Genomic DNA, 25763 nt, shown 5'->3' with positions numbered 1-25763 from the left:
GCTTGATGTGCAGTGGTGGGAAGAGTATCTTGTATCTGTCTACCAGAGGATTGTTGATGACGATCCTTGCTCTGCAAGGCACCAATTCCTCCCGCACAGGCCAGTACTTCTTTGTTTAATGGTGAGCAGTGTCCCTGCTATCCCATATACACAGAATGCATGGGTACTTGAAATTGGACTGTTGTCCCAACAAAAAAATTCACTATCTTTAGGGCTAATGGACATAAATTCACTAGAATCAATACAGAGAAGAATGACCAAAATGATACATGGACTCAGAAATTTGCCTTACAAAGAAAGGCTTGGGCACCTTAACTTACACTCTCTGGAAAGACGCAGAGTGCAGGGTGATCTAATAGAGGTGTTCAAGTGGATCAAAGGCTTTAGCAAGGGTGATCTAATAGAGGTGTTCAAGTAGATCAAAGGCTTTAACAAGGGTGATGCAAACAAGGTTATATTACAACAGGGCAGGACTCTAAGTATTGGATTTAAACTGGACAAATTTAGATTTAAGAAGGAAATAGGCAAGAATTGGTGTACTAATAGGGTGGTCAACGAATGGAATAGACTTAGTAACCATGTAGTGAACGCTGAAACTATCAGTTGTTATAAGAAACAGTTAGACAACTTTATGAATGGGAATGACAGGTTGTGTAGGCCTTATGGTCTCTTGCAGTCTCCTTTCTTATGTTCTTATGTCAACACAGATAAGCCACTCAAGCTGATCATAACAAATTTTCTCCAGCATATACTTCACCACTTCATATTTCTCCCTCAGTGTAGTCGAGTGAGTAAGGGGTACAGAGGCAAACTGGTTGCCATTGTGAAGCAGAACACATTTCAGCAATCACTTGCTGCTGCCAATGAACAGTCTCCAATCTTTGAGTTTATACTGTGGCACTCCAAGCTTGTGCAGAAGCTGAGCAATATCTATACAGTACACCAACTCCTCCTTCTCAATGAAAAAATGGAGGAACTCTTGATGTCTGTTGTGGTAAAAGGTGATGCGAGCACTGTCAGAGAGGAGGTTCTTTTCCTTCAATCTGGATGCCAATCTGTAGCCCTAAAGTAAAGGCATAAGAGGGTCTAGGAGTTTTCCAACCAGTTGAGAGTGGAGAATATATGGAGAAAGAGGAAAAGGACAGAAGTTAGGGAGGTGCTTAGAGTGAACTGCTTAAATAAGAAAAGGAGTACAAGAAGCTGAGAGAGGACTGGGGGGGGGGGAGTGAAAGAGTAGAACTAGGAGTAAAGGAGGAATGGGGATGATTGAAGGGGTGAGTCACAAGGTGTGCAAAAATGGTGTGTGGAACAAGGAGGACAGGAGGAAATAGAAAAAAGGGTAGTGAGTACTGGGATGAGGAAGCAAAGAAGGTTGTAGAAGAGAAGCAAGCTTTCACAGGTTGGTTACAAAATAGGATGAGGGAATCATGTGAGAGGTGTAAAGAAAAGAGAGGTAAAGCATCAGATAAAGGAGGCAAAGAGGAGAGTAGATGTGAAATGGGGTAAGAGTATGACATTTTTTTTAAAGTAAAAAAGATGTTTTGGAAAGAAATCAAGACAGGAGGCGGCAATTCAAGTAGAGAAGAAAGGGTAAAAGGTGCAGATAGAGAGATGATAATGGAAGAGAAAACAGTAAGAGGAAGATGGGCAGAGTATTTTTGGGAGTTGCTAAATGTGAAGGTGTAGATGGAGAGATGATAATGGAAGAGAGTAAGGGGAAGATGGGTAGAGTATTTTAGGGAGTTGCTAAATGTGAAGGAGGATGGAGAGGGTAAGATGGTTGCAGTGGGAAGTGCTAAGAAAACGACTGTGATGAGTGAGGAAAATGGAGGAGAAATAAGTAAAGATAAAGTGAAGGCAGTTGTTAAGATGATGAGAGCAGGTAAGGCACCTGGTCTGTATGGATGCCATGCAGAATGTCTAAAAAAAGGAGGTACAGTGATGGTAGACTGGCTGGTGAGGTTATTTAATGTTTGCTGGAGAGAGGGTAGAGTGCCGGAGGACTGGAGGAGTACCTGTATAGTTCCACTTTACAAGGGAAAAGGGGACAAGTGTGAGTGTAGTAGTTTTAGAGGATGGTTTGGACACATGGAAAGAATGAGTGAAGAAAGACTAGTAAAAGAGGTATGGAAGGCAGATGTGGAGGGAGTGAACATGAGGGGACGTCCTAGGATGAGGTGGATGGATGGGGTGAAGGGGGCTTTGGGGAAGAGGGGAATGTCTGTTGAGGAAGGAAGGGAGAGGACGGAAGACAGAGGTGAGTGGAGAATGGTTGTATATGGATGATGATGTGACTGCATGGGGAGGAATGGGCAGGGGGGTGGGGTGGTGTGTGTGAGTAGATTTTGACGCAGCCCGAAGGGATTTCTCCCCGTCCTCTCCTTGTATGCAGGGGGGGTCGCCGATTAAATGAAGCGGCCTTGCTGTGGATGTACTGTGTCTTGCGACACTGCTTCTGACCCAGGGCGGTGGGCAGGGTGCAGGGATGACCCGTCATCCAGGAGGTGCTCAGATGAGAGGAGGGGTGGGAGGGATGTGGAGTGTATTTAGGGATGAAATGGGTGGGAGTGTTTTTATGCCTTTCCCTTTTTGGCTACCTCCCTTGGAAGGGGGAAAAAGCCTTGGTATATGTATGTATGTATGTAGCTTGTTAAGTGTAGTAAGGGAGGCTTATGGGAGGATCTTGATTGAGAGGATTAAGATAGGAACAGAGGGAGTAATTAGCGAGGAACTGCGTGGATTTAGGACAGGTAGAGGTTGCGTAGATCAGATTTTTGTGGTAAGACGGTTATGTGAGAAAACTATAGGAAAAGGTAAGGATGTTTTTTGGGCTTTTATGGATCTAGAAAAGACTTACGATAGGGTAGACAGGAAGCCACTGTGGGAGGTTTTGCAGATATACAGGATAGGAGGAAAGCTTCTAGGAGCTGTCAAGAGTTTTTACGAGAGTAGTAGAGCATGTGTCAGGATTAGAAATGGAGAGAGTGAGTGGTTTGAGGTAAAGGTGGGACTTCATCAGGGATGAAGTTATTTAATGATTGCTGGAGAGAGGGTAGAGTGCCGGAGGACTGGAGGAGTGCCTGTATAGTTCCACTTTACAAGGGAAAAAGGGACAAATGTGAGTGTAGTAGTTTTAGAGGGATTAGCTTGTTAATTGTAGTAGGGAAGGCTTATGGGAGGATCTTAATTGAGAGGATTAGGAGAGGAACAGAGGGAGTAATTGGTAAGGAACAGTGTGGATTTAGGACAGGTAGAGATTGTGTAGATCAGATTTTTGTGGTAAGACGGATATGTGAGAAAGCTATAGGAAAAAGCAAGATGTATTTTGGGCTTTTATGGATCTTGAAGAGGCTTATGACAGGGTAGACAGGAAGGCACTGTGGGAGGTTTTGCTGATATACAGGATAGGAAAGCTTCTAGGAGCTGTCAAGAGTTTTTATGAGAGTAGTAGAGCATGTGTCAGGATTAGAAATGGAGAGAATGAGTGGTTTGAGGTAAAGGTGGGACTTCATCAGGGATGCGTTATGTCGCCCTGGCTGTTCAACTTATACATGGATGGGGTGGTGGAAGAGGTAAATGCAAGGGTGGTGAGTCAGGGATTGGAGATGTTTAAAGAAAATGGAGAAAAGTGGAAGGTGAGCCAGCTGCTGTTTGCAGACGACACTGCACTTGTAGCAGGATCAGAGGAGGGGTTGAGGAAGTTGGTGACAGAGTTTGGGAGAGTGTGTGAAAGAAGAAAGTTGAAGATAAATGTGGGTAAAAGTAAGGTGATGAGATGTACAAGGGGTGAAAGTGGCAGCAGGATTACAAAGGCGGAGCATGGCGACAGGAGACCTTTTGATCCATATCTAGGTCGGATGCGAAAAAAAAATTATATTAATAATAAAATAATAAATAAAAACTATGATAATGTAAATAACAAATAAAATACATAAATAAATGCATAGGTATAGTTAAATAATAAACAAACAGGTAAATAGTAAATAATAATTAATTGACATATAACTAATAATAAATGAAAATCAGACAGACAAATGACAACAAAACAAAAAACAAATAATATAAGATAAATTATAATCATTACAGCATCTTACTTAGGTATTTATCTAAATGATTCTTAAAGCTTCGAACTGAACTACATTGCACTACCTGTGCAGGAAGTTTATTCCATTCATTAACTACACGGTTGGCAAAGTTATTTCTACCTACTTCCAAATTGAATCTATTTCCGGACAGTTTGAGACCATTGTTTCTTGTCTGATTCTCATTCAATGTAAAATTTTTGTCACTTTTGATGTCAATTCCCTTTAAAATCTTAAAGACCTGTATCAAGTCACCTTTGAGTCTACACTTTTTTAGGGAAAACAGATTGATATGTTTTAGTTGATTTTCGTATGATTTATTTTTGATATTTGGAATCAGTTTTGTGGCTCGCCTTTGTACTTTTTCCAGTCTGTCAATGTCTTTAATGAGATTCGGTGACCATACGGAAACAGCATATTCCAAATGTGGACGAACTAACGATTTATATAGCTTGTTAATGAGTGATGGACTTTTGAAATCAAAAGATCACGCAATGAGTCCTAGAATCTTATTTGCTTTCTCAGAGGCTGAAATACACTGCTTCGATGATTTGAGGTCGTTACTGATAATTACACCGAGATCTTTTTCACTATCCACTTTTGTTAACGAATTTCCAAATATCTAGTAATCGTACTTACTGTTATTTTTACCTGTGCATTACCTTGCATTTACTTGTGTTAAATTTCATTAGCCACTTTTCAGACCATTGCTGTAATTGATCTAAATCTTCTTGAATATCTAATTGGTTTGAGTGATCATTTGCCACTCCGCACAGTTTTGTATCATCAGCAAATTTAGAAACAGTAGATTTTAGTCCATGGTCTATATCATTTATACTATGAATAGAAGTGGCCCAAGAACGGAACCCTGAGGAACTCCACTTGCAACACTTTTCCATCCAGAAGTTTTTCCATTTAAAACAACTCAGTTTTCGACCCTTCAGCCAATTACTAGTCCAACCTAATAGGCTACCACTTATTCCATGCAAAGCTAATTTAGTAAGTAGTCTTTCGTGTGGGACGGTATCAAAAGCTTTTGCAAAGTCTAGATATACTAAATCTATATTGTTTCTTTTGTCATAATTTGAGACAACTGTGTTGTAGAATTCGAGTAAGTTAGTCACGCAAGAACGTTTCCGTCTGAAACCATGCTGGCTATCATTTATCAAACGGTTACTTTCTAAATGATGTTCGATAGGATCTCTGATGATAGTTTCCATTATTTTTCCTACGATTGAAGTCAAACTTATAGGCCTATAGTTATTTGGTTTCTTTTTGTCACCTTTTTTGAATATGAGAGTAACGTTAGCTAGCTTCCATTCTCTTGGGACATCTCCGGATATGATGGATTTCTTGAAAATAATTTCTAATGGAACAACAATCTCATTTTTCATTTCCTTTAAGATTCTTGGATGCCAACCGTCAGGCCCTGGTGTTTTATTAACTTTGAGTTTATCTATACACCTTTTAATTTTTTCTTTTGTTATATTTACCGTAGTGAGTAAGTTTACCCTAGACTTTTCATAGGTTTCAGTTTGGAATTCACCTTGAGGTGTTTCGTTTACGAAAACCGAGCTATAATAATTGTTTAAGATATTACACATTCCTTCATTTGAATATTCAAGTTGACCGTCAGCAGATAATAGTGGACCAATGTGATTCCTAACAACCTTTTTATCTCTAATGTAACTATAGAATTCTTTGGGATTCTCTTTGGATTTATCAGCGATGTTCATTTCGTATTGTCGTTTTCTTTTTCTTATTGTCTTTTTTAAATCTCTCTGTATTGATACATAATTTCATAGTCATTAGATGCACCCGAGCACTTATATTTCTTATAAGCCTCTCTCTTTTTAGCAATACTTTTTTCAGTTTCTTTGATTTAGATACTTGGGTGCAAATGTTGCAGGAAAGGGTGGAGTGGAGGTGGAGGTAGAATGTTGATTGAGAGAAGTGAGTAAATGCCTTCGTGGATTAAAAAGTGTAATGAGGAACAGACATTTGGGAATGGATGCTAAGAGGAGACTGTATGAAGGAGTGATTGTGCCAACAGCACTATATGGGGCAGAAACATGGAACATAAGAGAGGAGTTTGAATGTGTTTTGAGATGAGGTGTCTGAGAAGTATGATAGGGGTTACTAGGCTGGATAGAGTGAGAAATGAGGAGGTAAGGAGAACAGAGGTGGTAAGGGAGTTAGGAGATAGGGTTGATGAAAGAGTATTAGGATGGTTGGGACACATGGAAAGAATGAGTGAAGAAAGACTAGTAAAAGAGGTATGGAAGGCAGATATGGAGGGAGTGAACATGAGGGGGCGTCTTAGGATGAGATGGATGGATAGGGTGAAGGGGGCTTTTGGGAAGAGGAGAATGTCTGTTGAGGAAGGACGGGTGAATGGAGAATGGTTGTATATGGATGATACTGTGATGCATGAGTTGAATGGGTGGGGGGATGGGGAGTGAGATAGTACTCGTATGTGTGAGAAAAATTTGACTCGGCCAGAAGGGATTTCTCCCAGTCTTCTCCTTTTTAGCATGGGGGGACAGAGAGGGGGGGGTAGCCGATTTAATGAAGTGGCCTTGCTGTGGATGCGGTGTGTCCTGCGACACTGCCTCTGACCCAGGGTAGTGGATAAGGTGCAAGGATGACCTGTCATCCAGGAGGTGCTAAGATAAGAGGGAGGGTGGAGTGCTTTTAGGGATGGAATGGGTGGAAATGGTTTTATGCCTTTTTCTTTTCAGCTACCTCCTTTGTAAGGTGGGAAAAAGCCTTGGTATATGTATGTATGTATTTAGCTACATTGTTTTTCTTTAATACCATAAACTACTATGTTATAACACATTTGTAAATGTTCACTATAAACCCACTATCGGAGAAGTAATATCAGAAGTACAGGAAAACTGTGTATTTCTACTACTATCTGTAGTCCTCTTCAGCAGAATAGTTACAAGAAGTTGGAGTACAAGTATATATGAGGTAATGAGGGGTACAGAAAAGGGGATGGGAAAAGTGGGGTCCTTCCTTGACCCAACCATATCAAGGGCATGTAACCTGAGTCCCCTCACTTTTCCCATCCCCTTTTCTGTACCCCTGACTACCTCATATATACTTGTACTCCAACTTCTTATAACTATTCTGCTGAAGAGGACTACAGATAGTCAAAATATAGTTTTCCTGTACTAACAATATTATTTCTCCGATAGTGGGTTTATAGTGAACCATAAACTACTATGCACTTTTTTTCTATCCACTGTCTCTAACCCAATTCTCTTCCTCCTTAATTACTGTTTCTCTTGCATTCTCTTTCATTTGTTGCTGTACTATTTCTTTAAAAGAAAAATTTAGTAAAAAGTGTGGAAGGCAGAGGTGGATGTAATGAATATTAGGGGGCAACTAAGGATGAGATGGATTGATAGAGTAAAAGGGGCATTGGGAAAGAGCGGGGTGTCTGTTGAGGAAAGGAGAAGATAGGAGTGAATGGAAAATGTGTATGAATGATGCTGTGATGCATGGAAGGGAATGGGGGGGGATTTAGGGAGTTTATGTGAATTATATTTTGATGCATCCTGAAGGGATTTCCCCCATTTTCTCTTTTTCTGCTTAAGGGGATGGAGTTGTTGTTGTTGTCGTTCCCTAGACTGTCTGTCCGAGCAGTCCCGTCTCCCCAAGGAATGCCATAGCCGAAACTGGGTTTTCCCACAAATCCTTTATAGAGTGTATGTTGTGTTGTTTGCGTGCATGATTGTGTATAATGCAGTCTTCCATTATGTGTTGTATGGTATGGGGTGAAGTGTTACATCCTGGGCAGCTGTTCACAATGCAGTCATCCCGCCTCTTTCATTTGTTGCTGTACTATTTCTTTAAAAGAAAAATTTAGTAAAAAGTGTGGAAGGCAGAGGTGGATGTAATGAATATTAGGGGGCAACTAAGGATGAGATGGATTGATAGAGTAAAAGGGGCATTGGGAAAGAGCGGGGTGTCTGTTGAGGAAAGGAGAAGATAGGAGTGAATGGAAAATGTGTATGAATGATGCTGTGATGCATGGAAGGGAATGGGGGGGGATTTAGGGAGTTTATGTGAATTATATTTTGATGCATCCTGAAGGGATTTCCCCCATTTTCTCTTTTTCTGCTTAAGGGGATGGAGTTGTTGTTGTTGTCGTTCCCTAGACTGTCTGTCCGAGCAGTCCCGTCTCCCCAAGGAATGCCATAGCCGAAACTGGGTTTTCCCACAAATCCTTTATAGAGTGTATGTTGTGTTGTTTGCGTGCATGATTGTGTATAATGCAGTCTTCCATTATGTGTTGTATGGTATGGGGTGAAGTGTTACATCCTGGGCAGCTGTTCACAATGCAGTCATCCCGCCTCTTCTGGTAGCTTAGAAGTGCTGGGTGGTGACCACACCGCAGTCTGACCAAGTGGACTCTGTCCTTTCGTGGGAGAGAGGATTCAGAAGGGTGGATATCAGGGGGTCTGGCATGCAGCAGTGTGTTGTCTTTAAGTGTGTTAATGGAGCGGTGAGTGATATGATTATGAATATGTTTCCGGAGGCTGGTATTTGGTGGTTGTGGAGGAAGAGAAGAGAGTATCTGCGCGTGATAAAGGTCTTTGGGTGTTGTTTTAATGTTTCTTGGTGTGTGTGGGTGTTCTGCTATGTAGTGTAGTGTTTGTGGTGGCTGCGGCAAGTGTTTGTGTGCCTCTCATGTCGAGGTGGTCCTTGACTTTGAGGACTTTTGTTTCACGGTGTAAATGGTCTGTAGGTGTTGTATTTGTGCAGCCTGTAATTGTTTTTAGGGCTTTGTTTTGTATGATTTGAAGGGTGTTGTGGTGTGTCTCACTGAAATTAGGAGCCCATGCAGGACTCGCATAATTCAACACTGAGCGTATGCATTGTTTGTATATTGTTATATTAGTTTCTTTGTTTTATCCAAATGTTGTTCCAGTGATTGACTTAAGTGCGTTAAGTCTGGGTGTGCATTTGTTTTTTATGTTTGTGTTGTTTGAAAGACATGGATGTATCGTATGTTACACCAAGAATTTTCGGTGTGTTTGCGTGTGGTATTAGAGTGTTGTTGATGTAGAGATGAGGTATGTATTTGTGTTCTTTTGTCCAGTTGGTGAGAAGTGTTGCTGTAGATTTGGTTGGAGCTATTTTGAGTCTGTTTGTGATGAACCATGTGTTGAGTGTGTCAAGGTATGGCTGGATTATTTCTGCAGCTTTGTCTGTGTTACGATGTGTGCATGTGATTGTTATGTCGTCTGCGTAGGAAGAGATTTGTATTTCTGAGGTGTCTGGCGTGGGTAAGTCATGCATGTATAGATTAAATAGTGTGGAGGATAGAACTGAGCCCTGTGGTACTCCATTCTTAATGTTTCTGATGTGCGATGATTGGCCATTATATGACACGTAAGCATTCCTACCTGCCAGATAATTGGCCAGCCATCTTTTGGTGTTATTGTGCATGTCTGTGTTATATATTTTATTTGTTAGGTTGTGGCGGGGGATAGCATCAAAAGCTTTACTAATGTCTAATGTTATAAGAAGTGTTCTGTGGTGGGGCCTATCTGAATTGATGCCATCTAAAATTCTTTGTGTGAGGTTTGTCAGAAGAGTGTTTGTGGAGTGTAGTGGCCTAAAACCGTGTTGTGAGTCAGCAAGGGGAGTATGTGGTGTGACAAGTTTAAGTATTATGCTTTCAATGACTTTAGAGGGGGTGCAGAGAAGTGTGATTGGGCGGTGCGATGTTGGGATTGTTGGGTCTTTGTTCGGTTTTGGAATGGTGATTATTTTACCATGCTTCCAGATGTCGGGTATAGTGTTGTGTGAATAGCTGTAGTTTGCAATGTTTTTGAGTGCATGTATACCTTGTGGTCCAATGTGTTTTAGGTGGATGTTGCTTATGTTATCAGGGCCACAGGCAGATGAGTGCTTGAGACTATGTATTATGAGTTTTGTCTGACTGTCTATGAAGGGTATATAGTCTGAGTCTGTGGGAAAGTCTTTCTTACGTCGAATGGTGCGTCGGTCGTCAGGGTGAGAAGTGAGATGGCTTGTCTGTGCAAAATGACGTATGAGTGCGTTTGCTTGTTGTCTGTTTGAGGGTAGATTATCTGTTGTTGTGATTATTGCTGCGTGTGAGCGTGTAGTGTTACTGTTGGATAGTGTAATGCTGTTGAGTGTTTTGTACAATTTGCTGGTGTTTGTTTTGTGATCAAGTGTATTGATAAAGTTTTGCCAATTTTGTGTTTTTTGTACATGTATTTGATTGGCAATCACAGTGTTTAGTGTTTGTATTTGGTCTGCTATGTTTTGAGGGATAGGTGTGGGGGTACCGTGTTTAAGTGTGTCACGTTGTCTGATGAGGCTTTGGATTTCTGGTGTGAAGTTGGGGTTGTGTGATTTTCTGTTGCCTCTAGGGATGTATCTCTTGTCTGCATTTTGTATGATTGTATTAAAAGTGTGCACAGCATTGTTTATGTTTGTGATTGGTGTACTGTTAAGTGTTTCAAAATGTTGTTCTGTCTCTTCAGTAAAAGCTTCCCAGTTAGCTCTCTTGTAATTGGTGTAAGTGTGTCTGTGGCCAACTGGGGTGCATCTTGTTTTGGTGGTGATGATGATTGGAAGGTGGTCAGAGCCAAGGGTTCCGACCACTCTCCATGATGTTGTTGGGGTTAGGCAGGGGGAGCAGAAGGTGATATCAGGAGAGGAGGGAGTATAGAGGGCTTGGTGTGGGATATGTGTATGATTATGTGTGTTGTTCATGATAGTCAATGAGTCAAACTGAGTCTGTATATCAAGCCCTCTGTCTGTGTCAGGGTTGTCGACATACCAGGCAGACGACTTGGCGTTGAAGTCTCCACCCATGATCAGGTTGGGGATTGAGGCTAGTTGGCTAAAATGAGGCCTGAAGGTGTCTGGAACTGTGGGGGATGATTGGGGGGTAATGTACATGTTAACTATTGTCAGTGTTGATTTGTTGCCTGTGCAGATTCGAATGGATTGGATTTCTGTTGTGTTATCTGTGGTAGGGAGGAGAATTTTGGTTGTGGCACTTGTGTCCACAAAACAGATGGAGTGGTGGATCAGGGTGATGAGTCCTTTTAGCTGGAGATGTAGAGAGCAATCCTGGGCCCACCACAAAATACACTTGCCCAACATGCTCTAAACCCATTACTTCGAGCAGACAGACAAAGGGCTCAGTTCAGTGCAATATGTGCAAAAACTGGGCCCACCTCACTTGTACAACACTTGCTGACACAAACCAATACACAAACACTTGGACATGTTCTACCTACCCTGCAGTAACCCCACTCCCACCTCCCCAACCACAGCCAGCACCCTCACCTACTCCCAATTTCCCTCTGCCCTTACCCCTGATTAGTACTCCCCTTCCTTTGTCCCCGATCTCTCCTTTCCCCCCCTCTGACCCAGATCCTACACCTTCCCCACTACCACCCCAACCTCAACCCCAAACGGCAACATACAACACATACAAAACACACAACATTAACATATTACAACACAACATTGACGGTATTAACACGAAAAAACTTGAACTTGAACACTTTCACAACACAACATACACATTGCGATTTTACAAGAAACAAAACTAAGGGGATGGAGTAGGGGGGGTTGCTGATTAAACGAGGCAGCCTTCCAGTGGATGTATTGTGTCATGCTACATTGCCTCCGACCCAGGGCAATGGAGAAAATGCAGGGATGACCTGTTATTTAGGAGCCAAGAGAAGAGGGAGGGATGGTGAATGGGAGTGGAGTGTGTGGGGATGAAATGGGTGGGAGTGTTATGCCTTTGACTTTGGCTACCTCCCTTGTAAGGGGGGAAAACCCTTGGTATATGTATGTTTGTGTGTATATATATATATGTGTGTGTGTGTGTATATATATATACACACACACACACACACAGGGTGTTTGGGATGAATTTGACACTTTTGGAAAAGAAAGAAAAATGTCATATCTTGGCCAAAAATTGATGTATTCTCAAAATTCAAAGTGCATCTCTCAGAGGATTTTTTGCCAAATACAACTCAAAGAAGTTGCCCTGAGCTTCCACCATGGCCTCCAGGTGGGACCTGAACCTGCAGCAAGCGGCCTTCACAGTGTCCTTCGAGAGATGCCTGAACACCACTTTGATCCTGGCAATCAGCTCATCCTTGGTGTTGCAGGCAGTATGATTGGTGTCTTTTCTAACTGTGCCCCACACATAATAGTCCATGGGGTTGCAATCAGGCAAGTTGGGGGCCAGATGTTGGGATTGGTGAAGTTGTAAAAGTTCTCAAACCGCCATGCGAGTTTTCCCAGATGTGTGACATGGAACATAGTCCTGCTGCCACATGTATGGTCTTCCCACAGCCATCTTATCCACCCAGCACTTGATAACAGTGGACAGCAACTCAATATAGCCATCTGAAGTGAGTCTGAGTCCCTCTTCAAAGATGTGGGGCAGCATCACATTGTCTTTGCTTGATACACACAAAAAGACCATCACAGTTTGAGAGAACTTGTTCTTCATGAATTGCGGGACTTTGTGCAGACTGTAGGCTAGCCACCTGTTATTCTGTGCATTATGCAACTGGTCCTGGCAGAAGTTCTCATCTAAGAAGAACCAGAGCATCCCTGCCCTGACTCAACTGGGTGTTTGACCTTGTTGAGGAGTTTCTTGGCTTTCGTAAGGAGATTCTCTTGGGCCTTGGCACCGAGTAATTGGCCCTTGCATCTCTTGTATGAGGAGTACCAACGATCCTCATTCAAAGCTTTCTTCATAGTTGCCATTCTGATGCCCATCTCTCTCACTGCTATTTTTTTCCACCCAGCTTCTCGACTGAGTCAGAAAGCCTGCTATGATCCTTCCTGCCAGCCACTGCTTCCACATTTCTGTCACAATTCTCCAGCTCACATTTCATGGCCTTCACAGTATTCAAGGAGCTGCAGCAATGATCTCCAATTTTTTTAATCTGGCACAGATCTTCATGATCCAGATTACTCTTCCAACAATCTGGTGCTTTCTAGTCATCCATGCTCTCTAGCCCTCACACCCACCAATAGTACACAGGATCAGCTCGCCATTGCATTTTACTGCTATTAAATCCTTCAAATGGTTCTGAAATGACAGAAGATAAAAAAAAAATCAAATTTGCCCTGAACACCCTGTATATATACCCATACAAAAAATCTGATAAATGAAAAATATATGCCAAACTAAGAAATGGCTATGTAAAAATACGTAGGGAAGAAAAAATAAACTATGAAAAGGACATGATAGACAAATGTGAAGATCAACCCAGATTATTTTATAGATATGTAAACGGCAACCATGCTCTCTAGCCCTCACACCCACCAATAGTACACAGGATCAGCTCTCCATTGCATTTTACTGCTATTAAATCCTTCAAATGGTTCTGAAATGACAGAAGATAAAAAAAAAAAAAAATCAAATTTGCCCTGAACACCCTGTATATATACCCATACAAAAAATCTGATAAATGAAAAATATACACCAAACTAAGAAATGGCTATGTAAAAATACGTAGGGAAGAAAAAATATACTATGAAAAGGACATAATAGACAAATGTGAAGATCAACCCAGATTATTTTATAGATATGTAAACGGCAAACTAAAAAATAAACAGGAAATACTTAAATTATGTTAAGGTAACAGAGGATATAGAAAAGGTGAACATTATGAACAAGCATTTCAAATCTGTATTCATCAAAGAAAAAGAAAATCTACAAAATTGTGACCAAAGAAATGAAGATCTCCCCTAATGAAGGAATTAAATGTTACTCAGAATGAAATAAGGGTAAACTTACTACGGTAAATATAACAAAAGAAAAAATTAAAAGGTGTATAGATAAACTCAAAGTTAATAAAACACCAGGGCCTGACAGTTGGCATCCAAGAATCTTAAAGGAAATGAAAAATGAGATTGTTGTTCCATTAGAAATTATTTTCAAGAAATCCTTCATATCCGGAGATGTCCCAAGAGAAGCTAGCTAACGTTACTCCCATATTCAAAAAAGGTGACAAAAAGAAGCCAAATAACTATAGGCCTATAAGTTTGACTTCAATCGTAGGAAAAATAATGGAAACTATCATCAGAGATCCTATCGAACATCATTTAGAAAGTAACCGTTTGATAAATGATAGCCAGCATGGTTTCAGATGGAAACATTCTTGCGTAACTTACTCAAATTCTACAGCACAGTTATCTCGAATTATGACAAAAGAAACAAAAGGTTTAATATATCTAGACTTTGCAAAAGCTTTTGATACCGTCCCACACGAAAGACTACTTACTAAATTAGCTTTACACGGAATAAGTGGTAGCCTATTAGGTTGGACTAGTAATTGGTTGAATGGTCGAAAACAGAGAGTTGTTTTAGATGGAAAAATGTTACAAGTGGAGTTCCTCAGGGTTCCGTTCTTGGGCCACTTCTATTCATAGTATATATAAATGATAGAGACCATGGACTAAAATCTACTGTTTCCAAATTTGCTGATGATACAAAACTGTGCGGAGTGGCAAATGATCACTCAAACCAATTAGATATTCAAGAAGATTTAGATAAATTACAGCAATGGTCTGAAAAGTGGCTAATGAAATTTAACACAAGTAAATGCAAGGTAATGCACATAGGTAAAAATAACAGTAAGTACGATTACAAGATATTTAGAAATTCGTTAACAAAAGTGGATAGTGAAAAAGATCTCAGCGTAATTATAAGTAACGACCTCAAATCATCGAAGCAGTGTATTTCAGCCTCTGAGAAAGCAAATAAGATTCTAGGACTCATTGCGCGATCTTTTGATTTCAAAAGTCCATCACTCATCAACAAGCTAAATAAATCATTAGTTCGTCCACATTTGGAATATGCTGTTTCCGTATGGTCACCGAATCTCATTAAAGACATTGACAGACTGGAAAAAGTACAACGGCGAGCCACAAAACTGATTCCAAATATCAAAAATAAATCATAAGAAAATCGACTAAAACATATGAATCTGTTTTCTCTAAAAAAGCATAGACTCAGAGGTGACTTGATACAGGTCTTTAAGATTTTAAAGGGAATTGACAACATCAAAAGTGACAAAAATTTCACATTGAATGAGAATCAGACAAGAAACAATGGTCTCAAACTGTCCGGAAATAGATTCAATTTGGAAGTGGGTAGAAACAACTTTGCCAACCGTGTAGTTAATGAATGGAATAAACTTCCTGCAGAGGTAGTGCAATGTAGTTCAGTTCGAAGCTTTAAGAATCATTTAGATAAACACCTAAGCAAGATGCTGTAATGATTACACTGGGGAACACTCATTTTGTTGCATTAAAAAAAAGACTTTTCTATAGTCAACTTGAGTGTGCTGATTTCAAATCTGAAGTCGGGTTTTGTCTGCAAGCTACAGATTTTATGCAATTTGACATTTTTATTTATTTTTTAAATTTTCGTTATAGGAAATTGCAATATCAGCCACAATTCTTTTGTTCACTTGAATCTTAAAACAGTATGAAAGCCATTTCTGTACATTTATTAAGGCAAAAGAAACGGAACATTAACAGAACATCTATCCCAAAGTTAGATTAGCATCCTTCAGAACATCACCACAGCTGATGGAAGCTTATCAATTGCTTTGTGTATTTTTTTCAGGCAGGAATTTGCGTTTGTAACTTTTGCGTTTGTACATTTCATCTGGGCAATTTCGTTTAATGCTCCAGCAGTAGTCAGCCATCATACTTTTGTCCCAGCGCCCTTGGTAGCGTTCTTCCATGATCTTTAGGTCTTGGTGGAATCGTTCTCCTTGTTCGTCACTCACAGCCCCCAGGTTGTCAGGGAACTGATCAAGGTGGCTGTTCAAAAAATGAAGCTTGATGCTCATGTTGCACCCGAGATCACGAAAAGCAAGGAGCATTCTGTTCACAAGTTCACTGTAGTTCTCCGCCTTATTGTTTCCAAGGAAGTTCTGAACGACTGCCACAAAGGATAACCATGCTGCCCTTTCTAAAGCGGTCATCTTAGCAACAAACTGATCATCACGAATTAGGGTTCGAATCTGTGGGCCATCAAACACGCCTGCTTTGATCTTCTCAAATGATAACCCTGGTAAAGCTGTGATGATGTGTTGGAAACATTCACCTTCGGTTTCCAGTGCCTTGACAAATTGTTTCATCAAACCTAATTTGATGTGAAGAGGAGGAAAGATGATCTTATCTCTGTTTACAATTGAGTCTTGTATGATATTTGGCATGCCTGCTTCAAGGGTGTCACGAATAGGCCAGTCCTTCTGGACCCAATGTCTGTCTCGTGCTCGGCTGTCCCACATACAGAGGAAACATGGAAACTTGGTGAAACCTTTCTGTTGTCCAAGAAGAAAGTTGACCATCTTTAAGTCTACACAAATTATCCAATTGTGCTCATGATACTATAATAAGTCCATGACCATTCTCATATCATTATAGTCTTCCCGCAAATGCACTGAGTGACCGACAGGTACTGCTCCATAAACATTGCCATTATGTAAAAGAACACACTTTAGACTGCGTTTTGAACTGTCTAAAAAGAGTCTCCATTCAGCAGGACTATAGTAAGGTACACCCAGTTCTTTGAGAAGCCCTGGGATGTCATGGCAGTAAACAAACTGTCTGTCTTTTGAAAAGAAGGTCACAAAAAGCTGGTCACGCTTTCTGAAATATGATACTTTAACAGAGTGATCAACAAGATTTCTGCCTTGTAATCTTGATGCCAAAAGCTCTGCTGCTTTCTTTGAAAGACCTAAATCCCGCACTAAATCATTCAGTTCAGCCTGGGGAAGAGGCTTAGGGACGGGGAAAGGTTCAGTGTCTGAAGAACAGTCCTCCGATTGTGAACACTTTTCTGACAATTCACTGTCACAACTGTCTTGCTGGCTTGTATCATGTCCAATGTCTTTATCGTCCAATGAAGGCAAGCCTTTGAAAACTGGAACAGGTACTTCTTCAGAGTGCGGAACAGGCCGAATAGCCGAGGGAATGTTCGGATACGTAATCTTATGTCGGTTTTTCTTCCCAACACCCGTTGTGTTTACCATGCAGAAATAACAGTCAGTTACATGGTTGGTGGGTTCGCGCCAAATCATTGGAACTCCAAAAGGCAGACCTTTGCGTTTTCCTTTGGTCCAGTCTCGAAGCATTTCCTCACAATTGTGGCACACAACATGAGGAGCCCATTGCTTGTCTTGATCACCAAGATGAACTTCAAAATATGCCTTGTAGGCACGCTTGACGAACGAGGATATGTTACGTCTCTGACGATTGAGTGTGTAGCATCCACATATGTAGCAGAAGGCATCAGGCTTGTTTCTGCAATGATGTCTCATTCTGGAAGCCATGTTTGAACTGAAACAAAAGAAGAATGATCAAAATATTAGAAGCTATCTATATATATGGACGTTAAAATGCTTATACATGGTTTATGCAAGTTCACATATGTACAATTTCATTAACCTCAAATTGCATACAAACTAGAGCTTGTAGAGAAAAACTAATTTCAGATTTGAAATCAGCGCCTAAAACTCTTTCAAAATCCGTTAAAATATCCAATGCAACTCAAAGTTACTGAAAAAGTGTTCCCCTGTGTTATAATTTATTTTATATTATTTGTTTTTGTTTTGTTATCATTTGTCTGTCTGATTTTCATTTGTTAATAGTTATATGTCAATCTATTATTAATTACTATTTACCTGTTTGTTTATTATTTAACTATACCTATGCATTTATTTATGTATTTTATTTGTTATTTACATTATTATAGTTTTTTTTTTTTTTTTTTTTTTTTTTCATCTGACCTAGATATGGACCAAAAGGTCTCCTGTCGGCATGCTCCGCCTTTGTAATCCTTTGTACTAAAGCTTGAAGTTAACAAGTCACATGGCCCAGAATAGAGTTTCAAACTAGATACATGCATATACCTAAGGCTTTTTCCCCCTTACACGGGGGGTAGCCAAAAATAAAAAGGCATAGAAACCACTCCCACCCATTCCGTTCCCTACATATTCCACTCCCCTCCACCCTCCTCCCTCCCTCTTATTTTGACACCTCCTGTATAATGGGTCATCCCTGCATCCTGTCCACTGCTCTGGGTCAGAAGCAGTGTTGCAAGACACAGCACATCCACAGCAAGGTAGGGGCTCATTTATGTTGAATGAGTTCCTGAGGGCCAAAGTTTCAATAAGGAGTATTATCTTTCTGCAAAGGTTCAGGGAGGAGATGAGGAAGAAGAGGCTGCATCATTGGTTCAGTGGTGAGTGGTGGTTCCACCAGGACAATACCCATGTCATAGGTCAATGCTAGTGACTATGACCAACAGTGGAATGAAAGTGTTACAACACCCACCCTACAGCCCTGACCTGATCCCTTGTGACTTCTTCCCATTCCCACACATGAAAGACAGGGATTCAGATTCCAGTCAACACGAGCTGAAAGAGACATCAGAAAATTACCTTAAGGGACTAATGAAGAAGGACTTTGAAGAGATCTTTCAGGATTGGGAGAAATGTCTGCAGAAGGGTGTAAATGCAAGCGGCCATTATTTTGAAGGGGACAAAGTTTTGTAAACTTATGAAAATAATAAGTGACTCCTGAAATTTTGTCATCATTTATTGAATGTGTCTGTGTGTGTATATATGTATATATATATGTATTTATATATATGTATATATATTTATATATATATATATATATATATATTTATATATATATTTATATATATATATATATTTATACATATATATATATGTATTTATACATATATATATATTTATACATATATATATATTTATATATATATGTATATATATAATATGTATATATATATATATATATATATATATATATATATATGTATATATATATATATATATATGTATATATATATATATATATATGTATATATATATATATATATATAAAATGTTTATCCTTCATAAATGAAGGTGACTGTGACTTAGGATCTGTGACTGTGGGTCTGAAGGTGGCAGATGAGACCAGTCTGGGGCCAGAAGGCTCACTCACATATGGGATATGCTTGGGTGGGTGCTGCAGTGGAAGTGGAGATGGCTAGAGCATGGCATGCAATGTGTTTTCTCTAAGCCTTAGCAGTGTATCTGGTCTTTGATGCATGGGCTCCAGTTGTGATCTTGCTTCACCAAGCTGGACAATCCTGAGGAAGAGATTCTTAAGTGCTTTGAGGGACACTTTGAAGCAATTATTAAAGCGTGTTTCATCTGCCTCTCAACTGAACACTTGCTTTGGGACAGTTCTCCATATAACAGCAGCTTTGGTAGTCAACTATCAGGAATTCTGATATATACATATCAAAAGGTTTTTTAGCCTGTGTAAGGGAGAAAGCCCACCAAGGGATGCTCCCACCCTTCACCCATCTAATCCCCATTTATTTTCCTTGAGGGTGAAGGGCTATCCATGCCCCCTGCCCACTGCCTGGGTCAGAAGCAACACAACACATCCATAGTATTTCTTGTCCTCTCCCATCCCAGCTTCATTAATCAGTAGTACCCTCTATTTCCCTGTCTATGTCCTGCCTAGGTCCATCCTCCATTGCCACAGTCAACCACAAATAAGGCCTAGTTCCATAGGTTGGACAGTTTATAACTTCGAGTTACCCTGCAGTTGGTCAATTACCAAGGCCTGTATTATTATGGAGTGATCATTCACCAGTTCTTGAAATGTTGAAGGGACCAAGGACTGGTACCTGCAAGATGGACAGCAATACTGCCTATTTTCAAAACCTATTAAAAACCTCAATCAGGAGGTGCAGGCATTCTGTCTCAGCCCTGGGCCAAAGATTTTTATTAACTTTGGCAGCATTTTTTACACTTATAGGTACTTGGCTTCCTCCCATATAAAGGAGAGGGGGGACCCCTTGGTTTATCAAAAGATTCACACATGGAGAACTGCTCTCCTCACCTTATCACTTTGAGCCTGTGACATAGAAATAGTTCCACACTGATATAATACAGACAACAGTCCAAAGTTTCTTGTTAGATCTGTAGGGTTTTCCAAGGATTATTGCTAGCCACTGTTGGGCTGCAATGTTTTCACAGTGATATTTGAGGCAACAGTTGGAGTGTTGAATGCCCATGTGAATTTCAGCGAGATATTGCATTTGCACATATTTTGTCCTGAGTGTACGTATTCCTTTTAATTATCTCCATAACTTCTTTATCCCATACACTATGGCACAAAATACAGATTATCACAAGTACCTGGCAATTTTACCAGCTTATAGAACCTGAATTTCAATAGGGTAGTGATAGATGGAGATCCCATCCAAGGCATTTAAACAAAATCTGTAATGTGCCAAGGTGATGAGGGGAGCTTCATGTTAACATTTTACCAGATAGCCATTTGATGTGACGTCTCTTATACAGGGACGTGATAAGGCTCGAATTGAAAGAGAACAGAATAGGGAATCTGAACGCGAGAGACGGAAACTCATGATGGAAGAAAAGCAGAAGGAGAAGGAAAGGGAAGAAAAGAGAAGGAGAGAGAGGGAGGCAGAGAAATACAGGAGGAGGTAAGATTATCAGAATGAATAGATAGAATAGTTTATATTTTAAGCTGTGAAATTAATATGTGTATTTTATAAGTGTTTAGATATAAAGATATTTGTCTTGTGCAGAAGCCGTAGCAGAGACAGAGATCGATACAGTAGAGATCGAGACAGAGACAGAGAGCGAGATCGTGAAAGAGACAGAGATAGAGACAGAGATCGGGACAGAGAAAGAGATCGTGATCGTCGTGATTATCGAAGAAGGTCCCGTAGCAGAGATCGTCGACGTTCTAGATCTAAAGACCGAAGAGACAGAGACAGGTGAGAGGGAGTAAAGCATAATTCACCCATTTAAAATTGGACCTGAAACTATAAAATTATAGATTAAGCTAAAGTTTTTTGTTGTAGTTAACTAGACTGTCCAAGCAGTCCCATCTCCCCAAGGAATGCCACGGCCAGAACAGGGTTTTCCCACAATTCCTTTATAGAGTGTATGTTGTGTTGTTGCATGTATGATTGTGTATAATGCAGTCTTCCATTATATGTTGAATAGCATGGGGTGAAGTGTTACATCCCAGCCAGTTGTCCACAATGCAGTCATCCAGTCTCTTCTGGTAGCTTAGAAGGGCTGGGTGGTGGCTGCACCGCAGTCTGGCCAGATGGACCCTATCCTTTCGTGGGAGAGAGGATTCAGAGGGATGGATATCAGGGGGTCTGGCATGCAGCAATGTGTTGTTGGTGTTCCCTAGACTGTCTGAGCAGTCATGGCTGAAACAGGGTTTTCCCACAACTCCTTTATGGAGTGTATGTTGTGTTGTTTGCATGCGTGATTGTGTATAATGCAGTCTTGCATGATGTGTTGAATAGTATGGGGTGAAGTGTTACATCCTGGGCATTTGTCCACAATGTGGTCATCCAATCTCTTCTGGTAGCTTAGAAGGGCTGGGTGGTGGCCACATCGCAGTCTGGCCAGGTGGACTCTATCCTTTTGTGGGAAAGAGGATTCAGAGGGATGGATATCAGGGCGTCTGGCATGAAGCAAAGTGTTGTCTTTTAGTGTGTTAATGGATCAGTGAGTGATGTGATTATGAATATGTTTCCAGAGGCTGGTATTTGGTTGTTATGAGAAAGAAAACCAAGTATTTGTGTGTGATATAGATGATTGGGTGTTTTTTTCTTGGTGTGTGTGGGTGTTCTGTTATGTAGTGTATTCATCTAGTTGTATTATACGGGAAGGGGATCTATGTTCGTGGTGACCTGTTTTTGTATCTTGCAAGATCAAGTTTGTTCTTAAATTCTTGTATTGTGTTTCCACACACTATTTCTTCATCCAATTTATTCCATATATGTATCACTCTGTGTGGGAAGCTATTCTTTTTCAGATCTCTTGTGTAGTTATCCTTTTTGAGCTTCATTGCATGTCCTCTTCCTTTTCTTCCTCTGTCCCACTTGAATAAGTCCTCTCTATCAAGGCATTCTTTTCCTTTCATAATTCTGTAGATGGTTAGTAGGTCCCCATGTTCTTTGTTCCAGGGTTGGCAATTCCAGTTCGGCCTGTCTTTGATCATGTGTCAGGTTTGAGAGTATTGGGACCATCTTTGTCATTGCTCTTTGTGTTCTTTCTAATTTTCTTATATTCTTTTTGTACTGGGTGACCATATTAGCACTGCATATTCCAGTTTTGGCCTTATCAGTGTTTGTAATATTTTCTCAATCATTTCCTTATCCAGGTATTTAAAGGCCACCTTTATTGATCTCAACAAATTGTTTGTTTCTCCAACTGTTTTATTTATATGTTTATCTGGCGATAGGTCTTTGGTGATGATTACTCCTAGGTCCCATTCAGAATTTACTTTCTTTACTTCTTTTACATCAATTTTATACTGTCCTGATATTCTCTTCTTGCTTTTTCCAAATTCAATTATACTGCACTTCTTGATGTTGAATTCTACCTACCATCTCATGCTCCACTCTGTGACTTTGTTCAGATCACTCTGCAATGAGTCAGTCTACTTTGGAGTTTATTCTCTTTGATAATTTTTCGTCATCCACAAAGTAGTTCATGTAACTTTCAATGCCTTTGTCCATGTCACTACTCATTTCTTCCAATTTTGAATATTTGTCTGTGAGCACCACTCATGTTTCTTCCATGTAGGAAGTCCTCCATCCAATTCATTAGTTTTCCTTGTATGCCTCCTGTTGTTTCCAGTTTATATAGTAATTTTCTGTGTGGCACCTTATCAAATGCCTTTTGTAAGTCCAGGAATGCACAGTCTGCCCAGCCATCCCTTTCTTGCAATATATCTATCAGTCTTGAATAGAAACAAATAAAATTAGTGGTACATGATCTTCCTTGTCAGAATCCAAATTGCATCGAGTTCAATATATTATTCTCCTCCAGATATTTTGTCCATCAATTTTTTATGATTCTCTCAAATTTTAACTATTGTACTTGTTAGGGACACCGGTCTATAATTTGTTTGGTCTTCCTTATTTCCCCTTTTATATATTGGCACTATATTGGCATTTTTTCCGGTCTATTGGTAGTTTTCCTTTGAGTGAGCATTCAATTATCATGTATATTTTTCCTGTTAGTTCGAGCTTTAGTATTTGATTCCTTATTTCATTCTGAGTAATGTTTAATTTCTTCAGTGGAGGAAATCTTACTTTGATTCTTTGATCACAGTTTTATAGATTTTTTTCTTTTTGGTAAATACAGATTTGAAATGTTTGTTCATAATATCTGCCATTTCTACATCTGTGTATTCTCTAATACCTTGACATAATTTAAGTATTTCCTGTTTATTTTTTAGCTTGCCGTTTACATATAAGTAAAATAATTTGGGTTGATCTTTACATTTATCTATTATGTCCTTTTCATAATTTCCCTTTTCTTCTCTACATATTTTTACATTAATTTCTTACATACATATACCAAAGGCTTTTTCCCCCTTACACAGGGGTAGCCAAAAAGAAAATGGCATAGAAACCACTCCCACCCATTCTATCCCCTACATATTCCACTCCCCTCCACCCTCCTCCCTCCCTTCCATCTTGGCACTTCCTGGATGACGGGTGATCCCTGCATCCTGTCCACTGCCCTGGGTCAGAAGCAGTGTTGCAAGACACAGCAGATCCACACCAAGGCCGCTTCATTAATTCAGCGAATCCCCCACCCCCCCTCTCCATCCTCTCCATCCTCTCATGCAGAAAAGGAGAACATAGGGAGAAATTCCTTTGGGCTGCTTCAAATTATTTCTCACACACACTTCCTTCACACAGTTTTATTATTTTGTGTTTGTCTTTTAGTTTGTCGTTCACATATCTGTAGAACAGTTTAGGTTGATCTTTGCATTTTGATATTATATTTTTTTCATAGTTTCTTTTTTCCTCTCTTCATATGTCTGTGTATTCATTTCTCCGTTTAATGTATGTTTGCCATTTAGTCTTTTTTTTTTTCCCATCTTTTCCAAGCTTTGTCTCTTCAATCTTTAGCATCACTACACTTTTTGTTATTATTCCAGCACTTTATGTACCCCCTTTTCTGTTTCCGCTTAGGCACATATTTGTCTGTTCCCTCCTTAAAAATTTCTTTGAAAATGTTCCATTTCTCTTCGTTTCATCATTTGCAAATTTTTCCCAACAGGCATTTTGGAAAAAAATTCTAAGTTTTACAAAATCACTTTTGTTGTACATCAGTCTTCCCTCTCTATGTTTCTTGTTCCTTCTTACATTTTGTTCCTTAACCCCTTCCATACGGTGCCGCACACGTAAGCGTCATGAGGAGCAAGTGGATTCGCGACGCTGCCATATCGGCGTCTTGATTATATTTATTGTAGTCGCCCCTGTGTTTTTACATTCTCCCAAATGCGCCCTGAATCCCATTATCTGTGGTTTTCAAAATTCGCGGGTGAAAGAGAGAACGATTGATATAAGCGGCGACTATATTTTATGATGCGAATATTATTACGTTACGTCATACGGCTGGCATTGGCTGCTGCCCGCGAGATTTAAGTCCCGTACTGAAGTGGTTAAGTTTGATCTCTATTAGTATATGGTCACTCTTCCCAATTGGTGTTTTATAATTTATTTCTTCCACTATTTCTGGTTCAGAGGTGAATATCAAATCTAGTCTTGATGGTTCTTCGTTTTGTCTAAATCTATTTTTTTAAACTCATTGTGTCAATGTGTAATCTATGGTCATATCCAGTAGGACATTTCCCCATAGTTCGTCTCCACCTCCCATTGTCAATTCTTCCCAATTTATTTCCTTTGTGTAAAAGTCACCCATAATTACTATATTTTCTCCATATATCAGTGTCTCGATTAATTCATTCTTTGTGTCTTATAGTAATTTTGAATGTTCGCTGTCAGTCCAGGTCTTAGTTTTTGGTGGCACATAAACAACTATAAACCATCTAATTTTCATACTCCTCTCCCCTGTTTGTCTGTCCTATTTTTTGACCAAATGTTGTATAATCCTTGTCCCACCATACTTGATTGTGTAGGACCTTTCAGTTTTGTCTCTGCAATTCCCATTATGTCAGGTTTCTCTATTGGTAGATAGTCATTCAATTCATTTAATCCTGATATCATACCATCCATATTTGTATATGCCACTTTTAATTTTTTCTTCTCTTTTTTGGTTCAAGTTTCCATTTTTCTGATGCACCATTTTCTCAGTCTCAGATCTAGTATTCTCCAAAAGAAAAAAAACTTGTTTTTTCCATCTATGTTCTTTTCTCATTTTTTTCCTTAGCCTCACTTCTCAGTACCCTTTCTCTAATTCCTCATCATTTCCTTTTTTATCCATACATATTTGTATTTTTCACTGTTTGCTAGTTTTGCCACTTTTGATAGTAGTTCTGCTATCATTTGTGTTCTTAGTTTGATTTTCATTGGTCTGTGATTCTTTTCTTTTGAGGATGTACCCATCCTGTGTACATCATCGATTTCTGTATCTAAACTTTGTCCTTCTTGGACCGCTTTTAGAATCTCCTTCATAATTTCTTTCTCTTCCTTTTCCCTTTGGTATTAGAGGGAGTAATTGGTGAGGAACAGTGTGGATTTAGGACAGGTAGAGGTTGTGTAGATCAGATTTTTGTGGTAAGTCAGAT

The 25763-nt window shown here is 39.8% G+C and overlaps 1 protein-coding gene across 8 annotated transcripts in view; it reads left to right on the top strand.

Moving 5' to 3' along the window:
• The window catches only part of LOC143027418 (luc7-like protein 3), a 261462-nt gene that overhangs the window by 168513 nt on the left and 67186 nt on the right, over positions 1 to 25763 (top strand). For 7 of the 8 annotated variants that reach the window (XM_076188733.1, XM_076188716.1, XM_076188708.1 and 4 more), the window contains 2 exons: positions 20525 to 20670; positions 20776 to 20967. In XM_076188733.1, coding sequence (XP_076044848.1) covers positions 20525 to 20670; positions 20776 to 20967 — 338 coding nt within the window. The remainder of the gene's footprint in view (positions 1 to 20524; positions 20671 to 20775; positions 20968 to 25763) is intronic. The other variant, XM_076188712.1, reaches the window with a different exon arrangement.

The sequence above is a fragment of the Oratosquilla oratoria genome, chromosome 1 (assembly GCF_046742065.1).
Source record: "Oratosquilla oratoria isolate Oo_2021 chromosome 1, ASM4674206v1, whole genome shotgun sequence".
NCBI lineage: Eukaryota > Metazoa > Arthropoda > Malacostraca > Stomatopoda > Squillidae > Oratosquilla > Oratosquilla oratoria.
Note: the sequence above shows the minus strand (reverse complement) of the source record. Positions and strands in the feature narration are given on the sequence as shown.